Source organism: Prionailurus viverrinus, chromosome D3, assembly GCF_022837055.1.
Source record: "Prionailurus viverrinus isolate Anna chromosome D3, UM_Priviv_1.0, whole genome shotgun sequence".
NCBI classification, from domain to species: Eukaryota; Metazoa; Chordata; class Mammalia; order Carnivora; family Felidae; genus Prionailurus; species Prionailurus viverrinus.
In genome coordinates, this window is record NC_062572.1 from 17095041 (window position 1) to 17117695 (window position 22655).

The 22655-nt window shown below is 38.8% G+C and overlaps 1 protein-coding gene and 2 pseudogenes across 1 annotated transcript in view; 1 reads left to right on the top strand and 2 right to left on the bottom strand.

Moving 5' to 3' along the window:
- The window catches only part of SPPL3 (signal peptide peptidase like 3), a 138162-nt gene that overhangs the window by 20690 nt on the left and 94817 nt on the right, over positions 1 to 22655 (bottom strand). The window contains exon 3 of the mRNA XM_047827557.1: positions 3662 to 3750. Coding sequence (XP_047683513.1) covers positions 3662 to 3750 — 89 coding nt within the window. The remainder of the gene's footprint in view (positions 1 to 3661; positions 3751 to 22655) is intronic.
- Positions 324 to 1211, top strand: LOC125149029 (40S ribosomal protein S3a-like; annotated as a pseudogene).
- Positions 10190 to 10418, bottom strand: LOC125149292 (thymosin beta-4-like; annotated as a pseudogene).

The following is a 22655-nucleotide window of genomic DNA, read 5'->3' on the forward strand; positions in this document are numbered from 1 at the left end:
TCTTGTATTTCTCTGTTTATCTTTCTGGCTGTTATTTCCTTGAGTTTGATAAATGTACCATGTTTTCCATGCCATCCCTTCAATCTGGAATGATGTCGTGCTCCATGATCAAGTGCTGGCCTTCCCTGCAGCAACAGCCATTTCGTTATGTTTTTTTCTGATTATGTGGAAGTGGAAGGCATTCTCTCCTCATCTATCCCTTTTTGGTATCCATGGCCCAGATGAGGCACTGAGGAAATACATCTGTGAGGATAATTTAGTGTAACACAGGAGACAGATTTAAGACAATGACTATTTAGCCATTTGGCTCCCTGAGCAGCGCCATGGTGGTAGGCGAGAACAAGCGCCTTAAGAAAGGTGGCAAAAAGGGAGCCGAGAGTGGCTGATCCATTTTCAAAGAAAGAGTGGTATGATGTGAAAGCACCAGCAATGTTTAATATAAGAAATATGAGAAAAACACTAGTCATGAGAACTCAAGGAACCAAAATCACATCTGATGGCCTCCAGGGTCCTGTGTTTGAAGTAAGCCTTGTTGATCAGCATGATGAAGTTGCATTTAAGAAATTCAAGCTAATTACTGAAGATGTTCAGGGCAAAAACTGCCTAATTTTCATGGCATGGATCTTACCCGGGACAAAATGTGCTCCATGGTAAAAAAATGGCAGACATGATTGAAGCTCACGTTGATGTCAAGACCACTGATGGGTGTTTGCTTCGTCTTTTTTGTGTTGGTTTTACTAAAAAACGCAACAATCAGATTCAGAAGACCTCTTATACTCAGGACCAACAGGTCTGCCAAATTCGGAAAAAGATGATGGAAATCATGACCCTAGAGGTGCAGACAAATGACTTGAAAGAAGTGTGTCAATAAATTGATTCCAGACAGCATCGAAAAGATGTAGAGAAGGCTTGCCAGTCTATTTATCCACTCCATGATGTCTTCGTTAGAAAATTAAAAATGCTGAAGAAGCCCAAGTTTGAATTGGGAAAGCTCACGGAGCTTCATGGTGAAGGTTGTAGTTCTGGAAAAGCTACTGGGGATGAGACCGGTGCTAAAGTTGAATGAACTGATGGATATGAGCCACCAGTCCGAGAATCTGTTTAAAATTCAGGCATTTAATGGTGATAAATAAAAAATATTATTTGTGATGTTTAAAACAAAACAAAACAAAAATGATTATTTAAAGCATTTATTTAAAGCAGGTTATGATCTGACAGCTCATGGGTTCGAGCCCCATGTCGGGCTCTGTGCTGACAGCCCAGAGCCTGGAGCCTCCTTTGGATTCTGTGTCTCCCTCTCTCTCTGCCCCTCCCTTGTGTTCTCTCTTTCTCTCTCAAAAGTAAATAAACATTAAAATACATATATATCTAATAGAATATCTAAAAAATACACATCTAATAAAGTGCATGATAGGAACCCAGCATCAAGCTCTTAACAAATCAAGTCTCTTTATTTATAATTCAGTTCAGATGCTGGTAATGAGAAATAGAAAACTGACATAACCAGATACCCTTTCACTGTATGGACTGAGGATTTATTTATTTGAGGATAAAATTATACTTAGACACACAGTATCGATTTCTCTTAGGTTTCTGTGATGGAATGTACAATGGATTTATAATCTGATTTAAGTACATCATTTGCATATATGCTATGTAACACAGGACTTATAAAGGAGTTTCAATTGTATAAGGTGATTTGGCTTAAAATGTTGATAGAAGAGAAGTGCTCTGTAATAATTTAACCTGAAAATTAGATATTGACACTGGGTTTTACCTGATTCCTAGTAAGTTGGTGGTATGGTCTTTTACCTCATATAAGGATCTGTGTCCTAAGAAAAGCCTCATTATGTTTCCGTGATTCTACTGACTAGATTTATAATGCCTACTTTACACTGCTAGGGACAACAAACACATTTAACTGGGTGAAAACTGGGCAAGTGTGATTTGGCTGATGGGGTAGTAACTAGAGAAACTGAAAGTGATCTCTTAACAAGTTAACTTCTAAAATTCTCCATCAGCATTCTAGTTTTATATTAGATCCTTAGTATTTCCACCCCCTTAGGTGGTGACTTTAATCTGTCCTGTCAGTCATGCTCATTCTCTCCCCTGTGCCTATTACATGCTCTTCCCACCCAGAATGCCTTCTTCTCCAGCAATCCAAGTTCACAGTTTCAAATTTCAAGTCACACTCACCTTGTCTGGGAGGAAGTCCCTTATTAAATTGGCCCTCTGTGGTTCACCCTGACTTGCCTCTTTACTCTCTTTGTACATGGATGTCAAAATCACTTCATCTCTAGTGTGTATTCTGATCTACTGATAGTAGATGCTGATTCAGAAGTATTCTAAGGCTATGGTAAGGGTCTGTGAGAGGAAGTACCTGCTCTAGGAACAGGAAGTGGTATTTGCTATCTCCATCTCAGTACTTTATTAACACTTGAGAAAGTACTTTGGCCACACTGCCTATGTGACAGCTTGGGTGTAATCTCTTGTACTTCTGCAGCTTTCAAAATATGTAACAGAATATCCAGGGGCACCTCGGTGGCTCAGTTGGTAAAGGATCCAACTTCAGCTCAGGTTATGATCTCACAGTTCATGGGTTTGAGCCCCGCATCGGGCTCTGTGCTGACAGCCCAGAGCCTGGAGCCTCCTTTGGATTCTGTCTCCCTCTCTCTCTGCCCCTCCCCTACTTGTGTTCTTTCTTTCTCTCTCAAAAGTAAATAAACATTAAAAAGTATATATATATGTGTATATATATATATAAATAAAACAGAATATCTAAAAAATACACATCTAATAAAGTGCATGATAGGAACCCAGCATCAAGCTCTTAACAAATCAAGTCTCTTTATTTATAATTCAGTTCTCTTTATAATAAACGTCACCAATTTTATATAACTCTACTGAGGCACAACTTATATTCATCCATCTTCACTGTACAGTACTTGCCACATAACTACAAATCTACTTTCTGTCTCTCCATATTTGCCTTTTTGGAAATTTCATACACGTGGACTCACACAATACGCAGCCTTTCCTGTACGGCTCCTTTCATAATGTCTTGAAGGGCATCCACGTCGGGGCATCTACCAGCACCTCATTCTTGTTAACGCTCAACAGTATTCCTTCGTGTGGATACTTTATCCACCCACTACTTTATTGATCTTTGAGCTGTTTCTACTTTTTGGCCATAATAAACAATGCTGCTAAACATTTGCCATATAGCACACTTCTATTTTTTATAAAGCAACCTTTATTATCAGGTTGCCACAATACTTAGCTTTACAAGTACTTCAGAAGTAACTATCTTCAAGAACCACTGAGTGAATTTATGATCAACACATACAAAACTATCAACCTCACCAAAGGATTTAAATGAAGTCTTAAGCAGGCAGATACCTATTTTCCTACTTATTTTTAAGAAAATAAAGAATCTCAGCAGTAAGCTTTCAGGCATGAGTTAAAAGCAGTACACAAAAGTACACAAGAAATCTGTAGTTCAGATTCAGAATGTAAGCATTTTTACAAATTATACCATACAGATTACATTTTATTATTACACCAAACAAATCCTTAACCCCAGTAAATTAACTTGGGTTACAGAAACAATCAAATTAAGCCCAGTGCATGTATGAAAGTTAATTGACATAAAAGGCCTTACTATTATTGGTGCTGTTGCCATTGAAAGACCCAGTAGAACTGCTATTGTCTTTCTCCTTATCTTGATTTTCAAAGTCCATATTAAGGGACCTGTGGAAAAATGTATAGGCAAGTTTTAATTTTGCTTAAGAAATGAGGTCAGAAAAGTCTGTTACGAGATAATATTTTAACATGGAAGGCATCAGGGAAGATAGGAAGGTCTCTTTTGAACAACTCTGCAAAACAGTTCTTGTTGGTACATTTTGGAAAAACCATCTACATCCCTTCCAATATGTCAGTTCAAGAGTTCTCCTGACTGAAGATTAAAAGCATTCCACTGTGGCTGATCTTCCAGACACATCTCCGTGCACATCCTTAATTACCTACTTATGATAAATACCTAGAAAGAGAAATGTTGGGTCAAAGGGCAAGCACAATTTTGAGACTTTAACATACTACACAACTGCTTCCAACAAAGTTATACCAATTTGCTCTCTCTAGCAGTGTATGAAAGCATCTTCTCTATACCTTGTCAGCTTTCATTTAACAACAGCATACACTTGAATTTCTGCTATATATAGGACTGCTCTAGGCAGTGGAGGGATGATAAATAGTGCATAAGACAAGTTTTCATGGACTGTACATTCACAGAGGGGGGATGCCAACAATAAACAAGAAAAGTAAGTTAAATGGATATTAATGGTAACAGCTAATGAGAACATGCAGGAAATGAAAAGACTAGATTTGAAATTTTAAATAGGGTGGGCTGGGGAGTCAACACCGGCATGATTTCCATGTCAAGACATGAAGGAAGTGGTCATTGTCCAGCTGGGGAATGAACAATGCAATCTCTTAAGTTAGCGTTCTTTAACTACTAAACAATTTTGTGTATGTGAGCTCACTCATTTTTTCCTTTTTTGTAAACTATTTAAGTCCTTAGCTCATCTTCAACTACTATGTTACTCTAAGGTGTTTGTGCCCTAAAGAACTTCCTGCAATGATGGAAATGTTCTGTATCTGAACTGGGTAGACATTAGCCACATGAGCACTGAACACGTGGGAGTGCAACAGGAACTGAATTCTACATTTAATTTTAAGTAATTTAAATTATTTGGGGGCTAAAACTATAAAATTCTTAGGTGAAACATAAGAATAAATCATTGTAATCTTGGATTGGGAAGTAGATTCTTACACATGATGCCAAAGATACAAGCAAAAAATTGATAAATTGGACTTCATCAAAATTTAAAACTTGTGCTTCAAAGGACACTATCAAAAAAGTCTCTAACCCACAGGATGGGAGAAAATATCTGCTCTTATACGTCTGTTAAGGGCCTTGTATTTAGAACATATAAAGAACTCCTACAATTCAATAATAAAAAGACAACCCAATTAAACAATAAACAAAGGGGGGCGCCTGGGTGGCGCAGTCGGTTAAGCGTCCGACTTCAGCCAGGTCACGATCTCGCGGCCCGTGAGTTCGAGCCCCGCGTCGGGCTCTGGGCTGATGGCTCAGAGCCTGGAGCCTGTTTCTGATTCTGTGTTTCCCTCTCTCTCTGCCCCTCCCCCGTTCATGCTCTGTCTCTCTCTGTCCCAAAAATAAATAAACGTTGAAAAAAAAAAAAAAAAGAATTTCTTGAGCTGTTGCATGAATGAGTCGACGGTTTAAAAAAATAAAATAAAATAAAAAAAAATAAACAATAAACAAAGGATCTGAATAAATACTTCTCCAAAGAAGCTATGCAAATGGCCAATAAGCACATGAAAAGACTTTTCACATCATTAGTCATCAGGGAAATACAAATCAAAGCAAAATGAGATACCACTTCATACCCATGAGGATGGCTATAAGCAGAAAGTCAGATAATAACCAAGTGTCAGCAAAGACATCACTGGTGGGAATGGAAATTGGTGCAGATACTTTGGAAGCCAGTCTGACAATTTTCAATTTCTTTAATAAATATGAGGCTATTCAGGTTATCGATTTCTTCTTAAGTGAGCTTTAGCAGGGTGTGTCTTTCAAAGAATCGGTCCATTTCATTTAAGTTGTCAGATTTACTGGCATTAAGTTGTTGATAGTAGGCCCTTATTATCTTTGCAATACCTGTAGGTTCTAGTAACATCACTTCTCTTGTTCCTGATACTGGTTTTAGGTTTTCTCTTTTTCCTGATTAGTCTGACTAGGGTTAAAAAAAATTTTTTTTTTTTAAGTTTATTTTGAGAGACACAGAGACAGCATGAATAAGGGAGGGGTACAGAGAGAGAGAGAGAGAGAGAGAGAGACAGAGAGAGAGAGAGAGACAGAGAGAGAGAGAATGCCAAGCAGGCTCCACACCATTAGTGCAGAGCCCAATTCGGGGCTTGAACTCATGAAACTGTGAGGTCATGACCTGAGCCAAAAACCAAGAGTTAGATGCTTAACCGACTGAGCCACTCAGGTGCCCCATAGCCTGGCTAGAGATTTACCAACTTCTATTGGTCTTTAAAAATTAGCTTTTGGTTTCACTGATTTTTCTCTACCCCTAGAGAAAATAATTCACTTATTTTGGCTTTGATCTTCATTCTTACCTTTTGTCCATTTACTAAATTGGTTTCAATTTGCACCCCCCCCTCACCCCACCTAGTTTATTAAGTTTAAAGTTTAGATCATTGACACCTTTTTCTTCTATTCTAATCCAGGCATTTAGAACTGTAATCCCTCCTCTGAGTACTGCTTTTGCAAAATTCCATAAATTTAGTGTTTTTCACTTTCTTTTCATGCACAATATTTTCCGTTTTTCTACATGACTTCTTTTTTGATGCATGGAAGTGTTATTTTTGTTTTAAAATATCTGGGAATTTTCTAGACATCTTTCTGCTATTGATTTCCAATCTGATTCAACTGTGATCTGTTAGGGACTGAATGTGTCATTCTCTAACCCCCAAAAGTTCATTTGTTGAAGCCCTAACACCTAGTATGATGGTATTTGGCGACTGGGTCTTTGGGATGTAATTCTGTTGAGGTCATGAGGGTGGGGCCCTCATGACGGAATCAGTATCCTTCTTAGAAGAAATACCAGAGAGCCTGCTGAGTGGGCACACACTGAGGAAAGACCATGTGACCACACAGCAAGAAGGGGTCTTTCTGCAAGCCAGGAAGAGTGCTCACCAAAACCCAATCCTGCTGGCACCCTGACCTTGGATTTCCAGCCTCCAGAACTGTAAAAAAAAAAAAAAAATTTCTGTTGTTTAAGCTACCCAGCCTGTAGTATTTTGTTATGGCAGCCCCCCACTAATTAACAGAGATCAGAGATCATACTTTGTATGCTTAGTATCCACTTACTGAGACTTATTTTATGTCCCCAGATATGTTCTAAACTGGTAAATGTTCCATGGGCACTTGAGAAGAATGCATATTTTCCGGTTGAAGGGAGTGTTCTATGAATGCCAATCAGGTGAAGTTGGTGGAGAATACTATTCAAGCCACTATATCCTTACTGATTTCCTGACAACTTGTTTTATCGAATACTGAGAGGTACTGAAATCTTCAGCTACACTTGTGGATTTCTTAACATTTATTTTGGGGACAGCACAAGTGGGGGAGGAGCAGACGATCCAAAGTGGGCTCTGCGCTGACAGGCTGACAAAAGGGCACCCAATGTGGGGGGCTGAATTCACAAACCGCGAGATCACAACCTAAGCCAAAGTCGGACACTCAACCGAGTGAGCCACTCAGGCACCCGTTTTATTTCTCCTTGAAGTTCTATCAATTTTTGCTTCATGTATTTTGAGGATCTTTTATGAGATGCATAAACATTTAGGATTATTACGTCTTGTTGTTTGACTCCTTTATCATTATGAGATAGCCTTGTCTGTAAATATTCCTTGCTCTGAAAGCAGCTTTTGTCTGGTATTAATATAGTTATTCTAGCTTTCTTTTGATGATTATAAGGTATATCCTTCCCCAACCTTTTACTTTAAATCTTTTTCTGGCTTCATATCTGCTTCTTGTAAGCACCATGTAATTGGATCATGCATTTTAATTCAATCTGATAATTGTTGCCTTCTGATTGTAGTGTTTAGGCCAATTTCATTTTACGTGATTATTGTTATGATTAGATTTGAGACTATCATGTTGCTATTTGTATTTTTTGCTGTTCTGCTTTATCTAACTTCTTTTGGATTAATACAGTATTTTTAATGATTCTATTTTATTGCTTTTGTTGTCTTATTATCTGTACTCGTTCTTTTATTTTAGTGGTTGCTATAACATTTATATTAAACATCTTTAACCAATACAGTGTACCTTCAGGTTATATTATGGTACTTCACGTACAGTATAAAAACCTGACAACAGTTCACATTTGTTACTCACTCAATCTTTGTACTATTACTTTGTACTATTACTATTACTATTACTATTACTATTACTTTTACATGTTATGCTACAAATTCCACAATATATTGTTAATTTTGTTTATATAGTCAATTATATTCTAAAAAGTTTTAAATAATAAGAAAAAATTATTTTATACTTATCAATGTTGTTACCACTTCTGGTGATCTTTATTCCTTTTGTGTAAATCCAGACTTTCAGCTGGTACAATTTTTAATGTGTTTGAAGTACTTCCTCTCACACTTCTTATAATGGAAAGTGGTTGGTGATAAATGTTTCAGGTTTGGGGTATCTGAAAACAGCTTTATTTTGCCTTAATTTTTGAAAGATACTTTCGCCAACAGAATTTGTCAACAGAGAATTTTATGTTGATGGTTTTTCCTTTCTGTACTTTAAAGCTGTTGTTCCACTGTCTTCTCATTTATATTATTCTCAGTGAGAAATCCAGTGTTCACCCTTATTTTTTGTTCCTCGCTGTGTAATGTGTTCTTCTGCCTACTCCCACCCCACCCCCCCATCCACCTCTGGCTCCTTTGGATTTTCTCTTTTATGACTGGTTTTGAGTGACTTGATTATGATGGGCCTTGGAGTAGTTTTCTTCATGTTTTCTGTACTATGGGTTTATTAAGCTCCTTAGAGCAGTGGGTTATAGTTTATTTCAAGTTTGGAAAAATTTTGGCCACTAATTCTTCAAGTATTTTTTTTAATGTTTATTTAACATTTATTTATTTTTGAGACAGGGAGAGACAGAGCATGAATGGGGGAGGGACAGAGAGAGAGGGAGACACAGAATCGGAAGCAGGCTCCAGGCTCCGAGCCATCAGCCCAGAGCCGGACGCTGGGCTCGAACTCACGGACCGCGAGATCGTGACCTGAGCTGAGGTCGGACGCTCAACCGACTGAGCCACCCAGGCGCCCCAATGTTTATTTATTTTTGAGAGAGAGAGAGGTAGAGTGTGAGCAGGTGAGGGGGACAGAGGATCCGAAGCGGGCTGTGCTGATAGCAGAGAGCCCGATGCGGGGCTAGAACCCACCAACTGTGAGATCATGACCTGAGCCGAAGTCAGATGCTTAGCTGACTTAGTCACTCAGGTGCCCCTTCAAGTATTTTTCTTTCCTTCCCTTTCTTCTCTCTTGTAGAGACCCCAATTACCCATATATTAGCCCACTGGAGGTTCTTCTTTGATGTTCAATGATAGGTCAAAGACACTCCTTCCATTAAAAACAATTTCCCCCTCTTTTCTCTATTTCATTTTGGATATTTTCTGTCACTGTGACTTCAAGTTCATTAATCTTTTCTTCTGTAATGTCTAATTGCTGTTAATCTCATCCAGTGTATTTTTTTCAGGTTTTAAAACTTTTTATTTACACATTAAAAAAATTGTGCATTCTAGTAGTTAAAATAATTTGAACAAAAAAAATGCTCTGATGCAACTGCATTTTACAGCCTGTGGGACATCTTGGAAAGCTTGAATTTTACTCTAGATTTCACTGTTGTCCCAGCTAGCTTCTTCCTTCACCAACATGCAAGTTCTTTTCCTTTCCTGCCAGCCAGAGAGGCAGATGGGAGGTGTGGCCTTTGTCGTCAGTAGTCCTAGATTCTTTTTTTTTTTTTTTTTAACATTTATTTATTATTGAGAGACAGAGAGAGACAGAGCTTGCGCAGGGGAGGAGCAGAGAGAGAGGGAGACATAGAATCTGAAGCAGGTTCCAGGCTCTGAGCTGTCAGCACAGAGCCCGACGTGGGGCTCAAACTCACAAACCACAAGATTATGACCTGAGCCGAAGTTGGAGGCTTAACCGACTGAGCCACCCAGGCGCCCCCCCCCTTTTTTTTTTTAATGTTTACTTATTTTTTTGAGACAGAGTGCAAGCAGGGGAGGGGCAGAGAAAGAGGGAGACACAGAATCGGAAGCAGGCTCCAAGATCTGTGCTTACAGCACAGACACGGGGTTCAAACCTACAGACTGCGAGATCATGACCTGAGCTGAAGTCAGACACTTAACTGACTGAGCTACCCAGGTGCCCCAGCCATCGATTCTTTGATGTGAAAAGGGGCAGCATTTAAACTTGATCCAGATTCTTTACAATTCACAAAGTTAAAGAGCTAGAAGCAGCAGAATAAGTAGGCAATGCTTGTGGAATGTACAGTGCATATTGTTAGTGCACACTTCACTACATTTTGCCTGCTTGCTTCTTCTGGTTAGCTGTTTCTTTTGAAGGAAGTAGATTTTGCGTTTCTATATTCTTCAGTTTGACTTCTTGAATTTCTCCCTATCAGCCATATCGGGTTTGTCAGACATGGTTGCAGAGGAAACAGAGTGAAGTACATGAGCCTGCAGAGTCTGGTCTGAGTGGTGGCTGCCACTGAGTGCCCATTCGGTGTATTTTTGGTCTCAGACATCGTCGTTTTCCTCTCCAGAGGCTTGATTTGGGTATTTTAAAACATCTTCCATCTGTATCTATCTAACTTTTTGTACAGATGGAATATAATTTATAGTAACAGGTTTGATGTATTTCTCTGCTAATTCCAACATACATGTGTCAGTTCTGGGTTGGTTTTGATTATTTCCATCATTGGTCATGTTCTCCTTTTTCTTTGTTGCCTGGTCATCTTTGTACTCCAGATATTGTGAGTTTTACCCTACCGAATGCCACGTGAGTCATACAGTTTTCCAATCTGGCTGACAGGAGCAGGTACTCTTTTAACCCCTTCACATTATTCCTTCCTTAGCCTTAGGTGATTTCCTCACATGCACGCACTGATTGATACTCTGATGAATGCTCAAGGAGTGCACCTGCAGATCTCTGGGACTTTGTCTGTTTGTTGCTCTTGTCTTTCATACTCTGTCCTATTAACTCTGGCTGCCTCACGCTTTCTAGACTCCCAGCTCTGTCTCCACCAGGCAGGGAATGTTTCTCCTACAAATTGTCTTTAATGTTTTCCCTTTTTCTTAAATTTGTTTCTGATGAGTAAAAACTGTACTATTTACTGTACACAACATGATGTTTTGGTGTGTATATACACTATGAAACAATTACCACAATAAAACTCATTAATATACCCACTGCCTCCCATAATTACCTTTTTTCATGGTCAGAATACCTGAGATCTACTCTCTAAGCAAATTTTAAGTATATAAATACATTATTATTAACTATAGTCACCACAATGTACATTAGGTCTCTAGAACTTATTCATCCTAGATCTTTCATCAGTCTCTCCTCTTTCCCCCACCTTCCAGCCTCTGGTACTACCACTCAACTCTGCTACTATCAATTCAACTTTTCTGGAGGTGAAGAGGACAGAGAGGACTATCTTAATACAGCTAGAAAACTAGTTTATCATCTCTTAGGATTTGTCCTTTGTTGTCTGATGAACAGTATCTTAGAAATCATTATTTCAGGTGGGATAGTAAGTCCAGTTCCTGTTACTCCATCTTGGCTGGAAGCAGAAGTGCTTCTAGGTAGTTCTTTTAAATATTCAGGTTCCAAACTGAGCAGATTTTGAAGTGAAGGAGAGGTCCCCTTTTATTCTTATTCATGCTGTTTTTAAGTCCTTGAGGTACCAGAACATTGTTGAGGTACTGGAACCTTGTCTTTTTAGGAAGAATACAGGATGCTGTCTTGGAGAGGTCAGAATTCTTCCTGGAAGGGACTCTTAACCAAACCATGAGGCTCAGGTGGTACTTGAAATGTTCTTCACTTTATAGTTTCCTACACTTACAACTCAAAATCTGCTAGATACAGGAAATCTGCCTCCTACTGTAATAGTTTGACTTTGCCATTTGGCTTCCTGTTCTATCAACCACTGTCTAAAACTCCCTTATCTGTTACTGGTGCTGAAGAAGCCTCAATTGGTTATGACTTCAGTTAGAATTGGTGACCTGCCTAGAAAAGCCTGAGGAGTATTGACTAGTTAGGTACCTTTCACCCTGGTCCTCTGTAAACTTGGCTAATTAGTTGCTTAGCAAACTGTCCCACTGGAAGGGCAGCCCTAATGGGTGACAAATTCTCCAATAAGACCAAAGGAGACTATATACGTATGTATATAGATGTGATAGACTCCCTAAAATATGGCTACCACTCCTCTTCTGAATACGGTCTGGACTCTGATGTGTTGGCCTTCCTGGGAGTTTTTAATTTAAAAAAAAAAAAAAAAGGCCCTGTATTTTGGAACATTCATCTTTTCCTATCTAATACTGGGGGCTTCTATTTCTCTGGCAATCAGAGGAGGACACTTTAACAGAGATTAGCAAGTATACGGGTTGTTCTCACCTCAGTCAGCCCTGGTCATTGCTATAGGACTGGCTCTGGGGACAAACTTTACCCTGTCAATTCTGTTTAGTTCCACAACAAACTGGACATAATGTTTTGCATATATTTCCCCTAAGACACCTGCCCTAGTTTTCAGTATACGGTTTCATTTCTATGGTTTTTAAACTTTAATTCATGTTTCTCATGGAAGTGCTAACGATTTGTGGACAGTTAAACTCTAAGACTGGTGGTGCAAGTCATGAGGGCCTGTGTGGAGCCACGGGGATATGAAGACTGCTTCTTCCTTGTGGGCATGCTTTGGAAAAGACCTGTAATAATTTAAACTGCATTTTTCAGATTCACTTATGAATGGATTGACAACAACATTTACTATGCACAGTCTGGTTCTCAGAATCCTGGAGACAGCATAGTAAATTTACAGAAATTGTTAACCCCCATCTCTACCACTGGGACTGGCTAGCAGGCATAGTTAGCTTCTCCTATGCTTTCTGCTGGCATTATATATTGATGTCTGGACTGGAAAGTTGCCCGTCATCTCTGATTTGACCCTAGGCACAGCTGGTACAGAGCCTCTGTCTTAAGACTGGGTAAATGAAACAGGGTGCTGAGAGTACTGCCAGATAGGCTTAGGGGTAGTATCTAAGTCTAGTTCAATTTTTACTAACTGAGGACTATTTAAGACTCTATCCTGGCTTTTTTTTTTTTTAAGTGTTTATTTATTTATTTTTGAGAAAGACCGAGAGGGTAAGCACAAGTTGGGGAGAGGCAGAGAGAGAGAGAGGGAGACACAGAATCCGAAGCAGGTTCCAGGCTCCAGCTGTCAGCACAGAGTCAAGTGCAGGGCTCAAACCCACAAACTGCAAGAACATGACTTGAGCTGCAGTTGGATGCTTAACTGACTGAGCCACCTAGGTGCCCCTATCCTGGCTGTTTTAAGACAAGGATTCCTCTTCTTTTCAAACACTGGTAGGCTGTGGTTACCTCAAAACCAGTTTTAACTGTTCCATTTTCGTAGAACCTAATTTAAGAACTGTTGCAAAGGACATGAAAGCTTTAGACAGACTAATGAGGTACTGGGGTGGTGGTGGGATGGGGTGCAGAGTCAGCAAGCATGTCATATAATCTGAAGCTTACTCTGAATTTCTTATTGCCTCAAATAAACTTAGCTAAAATCAAGCACTGCCTGATCCTTAGAGGCAGACCGTGGGTGACTACTACACAAAACAGAATGAAGTTGGTTAGATGAAGTGGTGGGGCCCCACACATTTGCTCAAACAGGAGGTTCATGTATTGTAGCTTTACAAAACAAGATCAATGAACCTGGGTTTAACAGATTCCAAGCCACTGTGACTGAAGTCCAATAAGAGTTACCCATACCGTATAGCTAACAACCCACTTAAGCAGTTTAAGTAAAGTCTTTGCTGAAGACTCTGCCTCCTGAGCTATCCAGGGACCATTCTGAATTATGGGCCTTTATCCTGCCTTACTTGGTAATCTCTATTAACTCTACAGACATGAAACTGCTTGGCTGGATCTAGAGCAGTTTCTTCCATCTTCATAAAAGACTACCCTTCACTCTTCTCCCCTCTCTCCCTGCCATCCCAATTTTACTGTTATTACTACACAATAACATACATTAATTCATCATGATGTTATTACTAGACATTCCAGCCAAACTGTATATGGGCTATTCACTTAACCTAAGTCTGGGTTACTGAAACCAATGTTTAAATACTCACTGAAAGACTTGAGCTATTGCTATTTCATCACAGACAACTATCTACCATCACAGAAAAAGCCATCTAAATTATAGCATATTATTTGCTATTGTTAGTTGCCTTGTCATCAACTATGACTGAAAAGGAAATAGTTATGGGTCAAGCTTTAGGAGGCAGACAAATTTCCAGTTATTGATGCTTGCAAAGAAGCTACACCAAGAATCTACTACTAAGAATCCAGGTAGAAGAGATGGTCTTTTGCCTAGGAAACTGAAAACTTCCTAAAGGTTAAAATAATGATAATAGTTCACCTTTACTGAGCTTATACTGTCAGGCTAATTATGTAACTGCTTTATAGGCAAGATTTCTTTTGTTTCACAGAATAACTATAATTAGTAATGTTGACTGTATTTGGAGACAGAGCATTTAAAGACGTAATTAAATTAAAATGGGGGTAGATAGGGTGGGCGCTAATCCAATATAATTGGTGTCTTTATAAGAGGAGGACATTAGGTGAGAGAGACCAACCAGACACATGCACACACAGAAGGCCAGGGGAAGAGCACCATCTACATATGAAGACAGTAATCTATAAGCTGTTTCAGAATGAAACCAACCCTGCTGACACCTTGATCTTGGACTTTTGGCCTCCAGGAATACATTTCTGTTTTTTAAGTCACCCAGTCCGTGTTACTTTGTTATGGCAGTTGTAGCAAACTAATACAAAGATGCTCTATTACTATCCCTATATGGTTAAGGAAACCAAGGTTCTCACTGTACACCTTGCCTTGGCTATATATTATCTTCCCTTCTAAAACAAATGAACATCTATTTTTTTTGGGGGGGGGGAGAATATATATGATTACCAAAAAGCCTCAAATGATAGAAAAAGGTACAAAATAATGGATTCCCATAATCTCTAGAAATAATCTCTAGAAATAAATGCACTTGGTATAAAATTGCCTTTTTTAAAACTAAGGATTAATATTATTTCACAAATTAAGCTTTCATTCAATAGTACGTCAAGGGCATCCTTTTACATCAGTACATACTGCTTTTTCTCATTAAAAAAAAATAACTACACAGTATTTCTCCTTGAGTTAATGTGATCCAATATCATTTTTGGATGAACTGCATATATCCTGCCTTGTTACAGAGAAATATTAAGACAAGCAACGTTTTATAAGCAGATGATATGGTTTTATCTTGAATTGGGTGGGGTTCAACTGACAACTGAGCCTGCCAGTTAATTAGTGTCAGAAGAACAACAGGGGCGCCTGGGTGGCTCAGCCAGTTGAGCATCCGACTTCGGCTCAGGTCATGATCTCATGGTTTGTGAGTTCGAGCCCCACGTCAGGCTCTGTGCTGACAGCTCAGCGCCTGGAGCCTGCTTCAGATTCTGTGTCTCCCTGTCTCTCTGTTCCTCCCCTGCTCACACTCTGTCTCTCTCTCTGAAAGATAAGAAAGAAAGAAAGAAAGAAAGAAAGAAAGAAAGAAAGAACAACCACCGATCAAGGTTCTTCCAATTTAAATTAGTGTATAAGTATAAATCCTAAGTGTGCCTTTTTGGGGTCACTTTGATGTACAACACAATATATCACAGACACTACATCAGGAAGTGGTTTAATATTCCCTGAGAGCTTTAAAAGATTTTATTTTGGCTAAGGTGGAGATCTGGTCATCGTATCTGCTCTAAATTTTTTGGACTAACGCTAACTCAGCTATAAGGAACAGAATTTTAGGAAATCAACTACTCATGTCTTTATGTACTGGACTGGATTATACAGGATTTTCTGAGCAAAGTCCTAGGCCTGTGGGAACTTCCCACTGCTTGCCCAGCATAAGGGGAAAGATGGGCTTGTCGTTAGGCCTTTTTAGGTTCCTTGGTTCTGATGAAGATACAAATGTGCTGTGAGCACTGTTAAGACAAAGGGAGAGGTCTATATTCAGCTGGCAACAGACTACATGTCTAGACTGCTCAACATTTATCAAGAGATCAATACTCAGGAGTAATCAGTTGATGAACTAACAACCCATTCATTTCTCTAGATATTCTAAAACATAATATTAGACGAGCGTAAGCTAGCAACCTGGACCACCACTTTCTGCTGCTGGCTGTGTGCCTTTTTTTTTTTTTTTTTTTAATGTTTATTCATTTCTGAGAGACAGAGCATGAGTGGGGGAGGGGCAGAGAGAGAGGGAGACACAGAATCAGAAGCAGGCTCCAGGTTCTGAGCTGTCAGCACAGAGCCCGATGTGGGGCTTGAACTCACAAACCAGGAGATCATGACCTGAGCTGGTCAGTCGCTCAACCGACTGGGCCACTCAGGCGCCCCTGTGTGCTCTAATTTTGGCAAAATTACTGTTGCTGAAATGTATTTTCATGAAATGCCACTAGCTTATATTGAAGGGCACTATAATTCATTCAACAAACATTTGAGTGCTTACTGTGAAATGCTACAAAACTCAAAGCTGCATCCTCTTTTTGAGGACCTTCGGGATAAAGGTCTGTCTGATCTTAAGACCAAGAACAGATGCAACTCACCTGAACTGGGTTCTTTTTATCCAAAGGCACTGTTAAGTTTTTTTTTTCTTCTGAAAGTTGGCTGCTAGAAAGCTTACTGTGGTATTTGTGGACAACCAGTAGTAAAGGTGTTGGCCAATATGGTTTGCATTTTTAGAATTATTTCTGGCTCTCTGTTTCCACCCATACTTTTTCTTTTCTTTGGCCCCATTTTAATTTACCTTATCCCATCACAACTTGGAAAACAGCGAATGGTCTGAAATCCTTTTGAACAGGGCAGAGCAAAAACAGACAATCGCAGGAAGCAAAACGGAGCCGAGCATGTATTTACTGAGTTACATTTGTTCATTCATTTGAATTCTGATAACAGAGTACACTGAATACTGGAGAAGAAAATTGGAACTTTTTATCTTAATATTTTACTTTAAGAATACCACCTCTTTTGATCATCCTAATAGTAGAAGCAGGTGCAATGAAGGAGAGAATGCACTTGGTCAGGGTAAACACTATATGGTTGAACTGGATTTAAGCTAAGTGTGTGTTCCTAAAAAACTCAGTGGTTTTTATAAATGGAAAAATATACCGCATCCTACCCTATATTTTATGATATTTTTTAAAAGAGTTGATGAAATTGTTAAATATATCAAGGAACTTGTCCATATACATTACAATGTACACATAACCGTTTCCTACATTACCTGATAAGTCAGATTTCTGTATATGACGTTTTCTCAAAGTAGGACAGGCTCTGAGAAGGCAACGAGCAGCTCAGAAGGTAAAACATCACACACCATTGTGTGATAAACACACATTCTGACACTGTCAAGCATGGTGGGACTTGTTTTTGTTAACCTGGTCTGATTTTACAATTATACAAGTTTAGTTTGAAGGGCAACACAATCATAGAAAGTACATTTCTTATTATCTCTGTAGTCTCATTAACCTGATGACATTGTCTTCCTAGACCAGGTTAGGGTATAAGCAAATAAACTGCTTTGTCGTTAAAGAGAGCACAGGTATGGGGCGCCTGGGTGGTTTAGTTAGTTAAGCATCTGACTTCGGCTCAGGTCATGATCTCACAGTCTGTGAGTTCGAGCCCCTGTGCTGACAGCTCAGAGCCTGGAGTCTGCTTCAAGTTCTATTTCTCCCTCGCTCACGCTCTGTCTCTCTCTCTCTCAAAAATAAACATTAAAAAAAAATTTTTTTTTAAAGAAAGCACAGGTACTTTTTTTTTTTTTTTTAACATTTTTTGTTTTTGAGAGACAGAGACAGGCAGAGCATGAGCAGGGGAGGGGAAGAGAGAGAGAGACACAGAATCTGAAGCAGGCTCCAGGCTTTGAGCTGTCTATTAGCACAGAGCCCGACGCGGGGCTCAAACTCACGAACTACAAGACCATGCCCTGAGCTGAAGTCGGACGCTCAACTGACTGAGCCACCCGGGTGCCCCAAGGTCTTTAAAAGGTAGTAGTTACCCTGCAGTTATAGAAGTTTCATTATTCCTTCATATAGCCAACTTTAGAGATTATAGATAAATATATAATTATTTAGGGAGAGAGGAAATAAAGTATATCTCCCTTTTGATTTTTTAAGGTCTATCTCAAACCTGTTATTTTTCTGATTCCTGACGGGACAGAAGTCAAGTGTCTTACCAGCAATGAGCTGCAGTTAGAAGTTCGTATTCTCTCTCTGTCTCTCTCCTTCTGTTAATGTTCTTCTATAGTTTGTCAAACTCTTCAGGGACATACTGATTAGAGGAGTAATTATGCTATGTTTTTTCTGAGTAGCTGGAAAGACTAAGGAGAGACAGGTGTCAGTTGAAGTAATTTAGGAGATCCAGCAGAGCTCAGCCACAGGATGGCAAACATAAGGATTCCTAAACTGAAGATTTATTTTGGCTTTTAGAATCTGGTGTTTTGCGGTATAGTTTTCCCCTCTGTACTTAAAAACGTGAAAGCCTGATGGGAAATAACCAGTACAACTGACAAATCTTTTATCCTAAATTTTATGATATTCACCATGTCTTCACAGCTTTTAATAAATAAAATGTGGGGACACCTGGGTGGCTCACTTGGTTGAGCACCCAACTCTTGATTTTGGCTCAGGTCATGATCCAGGGGTTGTGGGATTGAGCCCTGTGTCCATCTCTGCTTAAGATTCTCTCCCTCTCTCCCTCTGCCCTTCTCCTCTGCTCACACACATTCTCTAAAATACAATTTAAAAAATAATAAAATGTGGTAATTTAACTGAGCAAATAACATATTTTTATGGTCTCAGGGGAGATATGAAAATATTTGGTTGAGTAGCTGGGGGCAATACAGACACAGTTCTATTCAAATTCAAGAAACATTTTTTGTGCTTGTCTATGGAGGGTAGCATAAAAGTGAATCACGGAAGCTAAGAGAGGAGAAAATTTCAATAGTAGGTGGTGGCATACCATCAAGGACAGCTCAAAAATGAAGCCTGGAGGGGAATTTTTTTTTTTTTTTTTTTTTTTTTTTTTAGCAAAAGGGAAAAACTCTGAGACATCTGGAGAGTTTCAAATAGACCTGTAAAGGGTAAATAACATATTAATGAATGGGCCCTGAAAATGCTATCAGCAATTAAGAACTAATGACTTAGAAAGTCAAGAAAGTTTCCAGAAAGTGTGTTGTGCAGGCCACTTGAATAGGCTTGGGTCCTGGGCCCCCAGGTGAAGCCCAGTGAAGCAATCTTCTCCAGGTGATTTTGATGCACAATAAAGCCTGAAGACCACTGCTAAAGAAGAAAAAAAAATTCACCAAAAAGGGATTTATAAGAAAGCTTCTCATTCCTTCGGGCTTTACTACGAGATCAATGTATTTGGTTCAGAAATGAAATTTTGTTATTGTTCTCAATGGCCAAAAGCAGTAAAGTACTTAAATCCCAGCTCCATCACTTACTACATTACTACTTAACATTTTGGGGACCAGTTTCCTCATTTGTAAAATGGGAATATCAATATCTATCGTGCGGCACGTGGGTGGCTCAGTCAGTTAAGATCCAACTCTTGATTTCAGCTCAGGTCATGATCTCAGAGTTTGTGAGTTCGAGCCCCATGTAGGGCTCTGTGCTGATGCCATGGAGCCTGTTTGGGGTTCTTTCTCTTTCTGCCTCTCTCCCTCTCAGGTGTCTGCTCTCTCTCAAAAATAAATAAACATTAAAAAGAAAAAAACCAATATCTATCTTGTTGAATTAATATGAGAATTAAACAAGACTTTATGTAACACATTTAGCACTGTACCTGTCACATAAATGCTTAGTAAAATATTAGCTATTTTCTTCATCTTCATCAGATTTCTTTAATATAGTCAATGTCAGAGTAAAAATTTATAAACAGCCAACAGAAACCACACACCTCTACCCAACCTGCTCACGCAAGCAAGAGACATCAACTCGCAATAATTAAAAAGCATCTAAGCTGTAGAAAACCCAAATGGTGGAAGTCAGACAGCAAGTGGGCTATGAAGCATCATGCAGAACCCACAGGGTACCCAACTGGCTACGCCTCAATGGAGAAGTCTCTGTAAATATTTTCATCAAGGAATCTATGTTGAAATAAGTCACAGGCCAGTTCTTCAACCAGCTATCGTGCGTTTATGTGAAAGCAAAAATCAAGGAAATTACTTTGCTACTGATTTTACCTCATATTTCAATTCTCACTTCTATTATCACAAAGAGATGTGTTTGAGAAGAGGCATAAACACCCTTACGTGACCCTAGGTCAATGAGTAAAAAGAATCTATCAGGTTGAACTACATGAAACTGCTAACATTTGACAAGTTTTGATCTACCAGAGCAATAATTACACTATTGCTTGTTTATTAAATACTTAGAAACAAAGAGATGTGAAATTTTATTGTAAAAATACGTTTGGTTAAGCACTACTAAAATATACTTACAACTCCCTCTGGAAGCTTAAAGAGAGATAGCATTACAGTCAGAGTATAGTTAATGTGACACTATTATTGTTATAAATTATAGTAATACTTGTAATTAATCAAGTATCAATCTTCCAGATGGGGTCTGCAGAGGTTAAGTTTAATTTACCCCAAATTAAACAGTTTGGGAAGAGCCAAACTAGAACGAACATCAGTCTCTTGACAAATTGTATCTGCTTTGTAGATCAAGTTTCCATGAAAAATCAGCTGCTTTTACAGAGCTTTCCATCTCAGAAACTGCATCATCGTTGGATCCAGTTGTTTAGGCCATACACCTTGGAGGCTTCCTTGCCTCCTCTCACACACACACTATCCATTCTATCAGCAATCATGTCCTAAACCCACTGACATTTCACTCCACCACTATTAACCTAGTTAAAGCCACCATCATTTCTTGGGGCTCGTGGGTGGCTCAGTCAGTTAAGCATCTGACTTCAGCTCAGTTCATGATCTCACGGTTTGTGAGTTTGAGCCCTGCATCGGGCTCTGTGCTGACCGCTCAGAGCTTAGAGCCTGCTTCAGATTCTGTGTCTCTCTTTCTCTCTGTCCCTCCCCCACTTGTTCTCCCTCTCTCTCTCTCAAAAACATTAAAAAACCCAAGCAAACAAAACATTAAAGCCATCATCATTTCTTGTCTGTACTAGGGCACTGCTTCCTTTATGTCACTTTCTCCCCTTACCCAACAAGCTATTTCTCATAGAGAATCCAGAACAATCTTTCTAAAACACAAACCAGATTATGGCACTTCCTGCTCTCAACCCTCTATTGAAGGCTGATTTTTAATTGCACATGGAACATTCTTCAGGACAGATCATACGCTAGGCCATAAAACAAGTCTCAATAAATTTAAACGGACTGAAATCATAAAAAGTATCTCTCTGACCACAATGGAATTGAATTAGGCTCTTAAAATTCCTTTCAAAGAGAGAATTTTGAGATATCCCCCAATAGTGGGAAAGTAACCAACATCCTTATAAAGAACCCATGGGTCAAAGAAAAAAATCACCAGGGAAATTACAAAGTATCTTTAATTGAATGATATGAAAATACAACATAATAAAATGTATGGGATGCAGTTAAAGCAATGCTTAGAGGGAAATTTGCAGCTTTAATTGCCTAACTTAAAAAAAGAAGAAAGGTTTCAAATCACTAACTTCAGCTTTCACCTTAAGGAACTAGGAAAAGGAGCACAAACTAAACCCAAAGCAAGCAGAAGGAAGAAAATAATAAAAATTAGAGTAGAAATCAATGAAATTAGAAAATAGAAAAAAAAAATAAAGAAAAATTAATGAAACCAAAAGTTGTTTCTTTGAAAAGATCAAAATTGAGAGCCTTCAGCTAGACTGACCAAGGGGGGGAAAGAAAAACCAAGATACAAGTGACTACAATAAAAAAATGAAAGAGGGAACATTACTACCGACCAATAAAAATTAATTATACATGAGCAATGTGAACAAGCTAATGCCAATAAATGAGATCATTTAGAAAAGATGCACAAAACCTAGAAAGACACAGATTACCAAAACTGATTCAAGAAGAAACAGAAAATCCAAGCAGACGTATAAGAAGAAATAAAATTAGTAATTAAAAATCTTCCCACACACAACCATAAGAGAGCTGGAATGGTTTAAGACTTTTAAGACAAAAATTATTGCTAAAGAGTGATATTTTATCTCACTCTATCAGGAAAATATAAAAATTGTAAACATACAGAAAGTGAAAAGACAAACCCACAGGCCAAGAGAAACTCTTTGCAAGCATTTATCTGATAAAGGACTTGTACCCACAATATATAAAGAATTCTCAAATCAGTAATAAGACAATGTAATTTTAAAATGGGCAAAAGATTTGAATAGACACTTCACTACAGAGGACACACATATGGTAAATAAGCATGAAAAGATGCTCAACATCATGAGCCACTAAGGAAATGCAAATCAAAACCACAGCGAAATACACTTCATATCCACCAAAACAGAATACAGTATCTATAATCAAAACAGATAATAACAGAAATTGGAGCCTTCATATATTGCTGGTAGGAATGTAAAATGATGCAGCTCCTCTGAAAAACAGTGGCAGTTTCTCCAAATGTTAAAAAAATAGAGTTGCCATATGACCCAGCAATTCCAGTCATAGGTATCTACTCAAGAGAAATGATGACT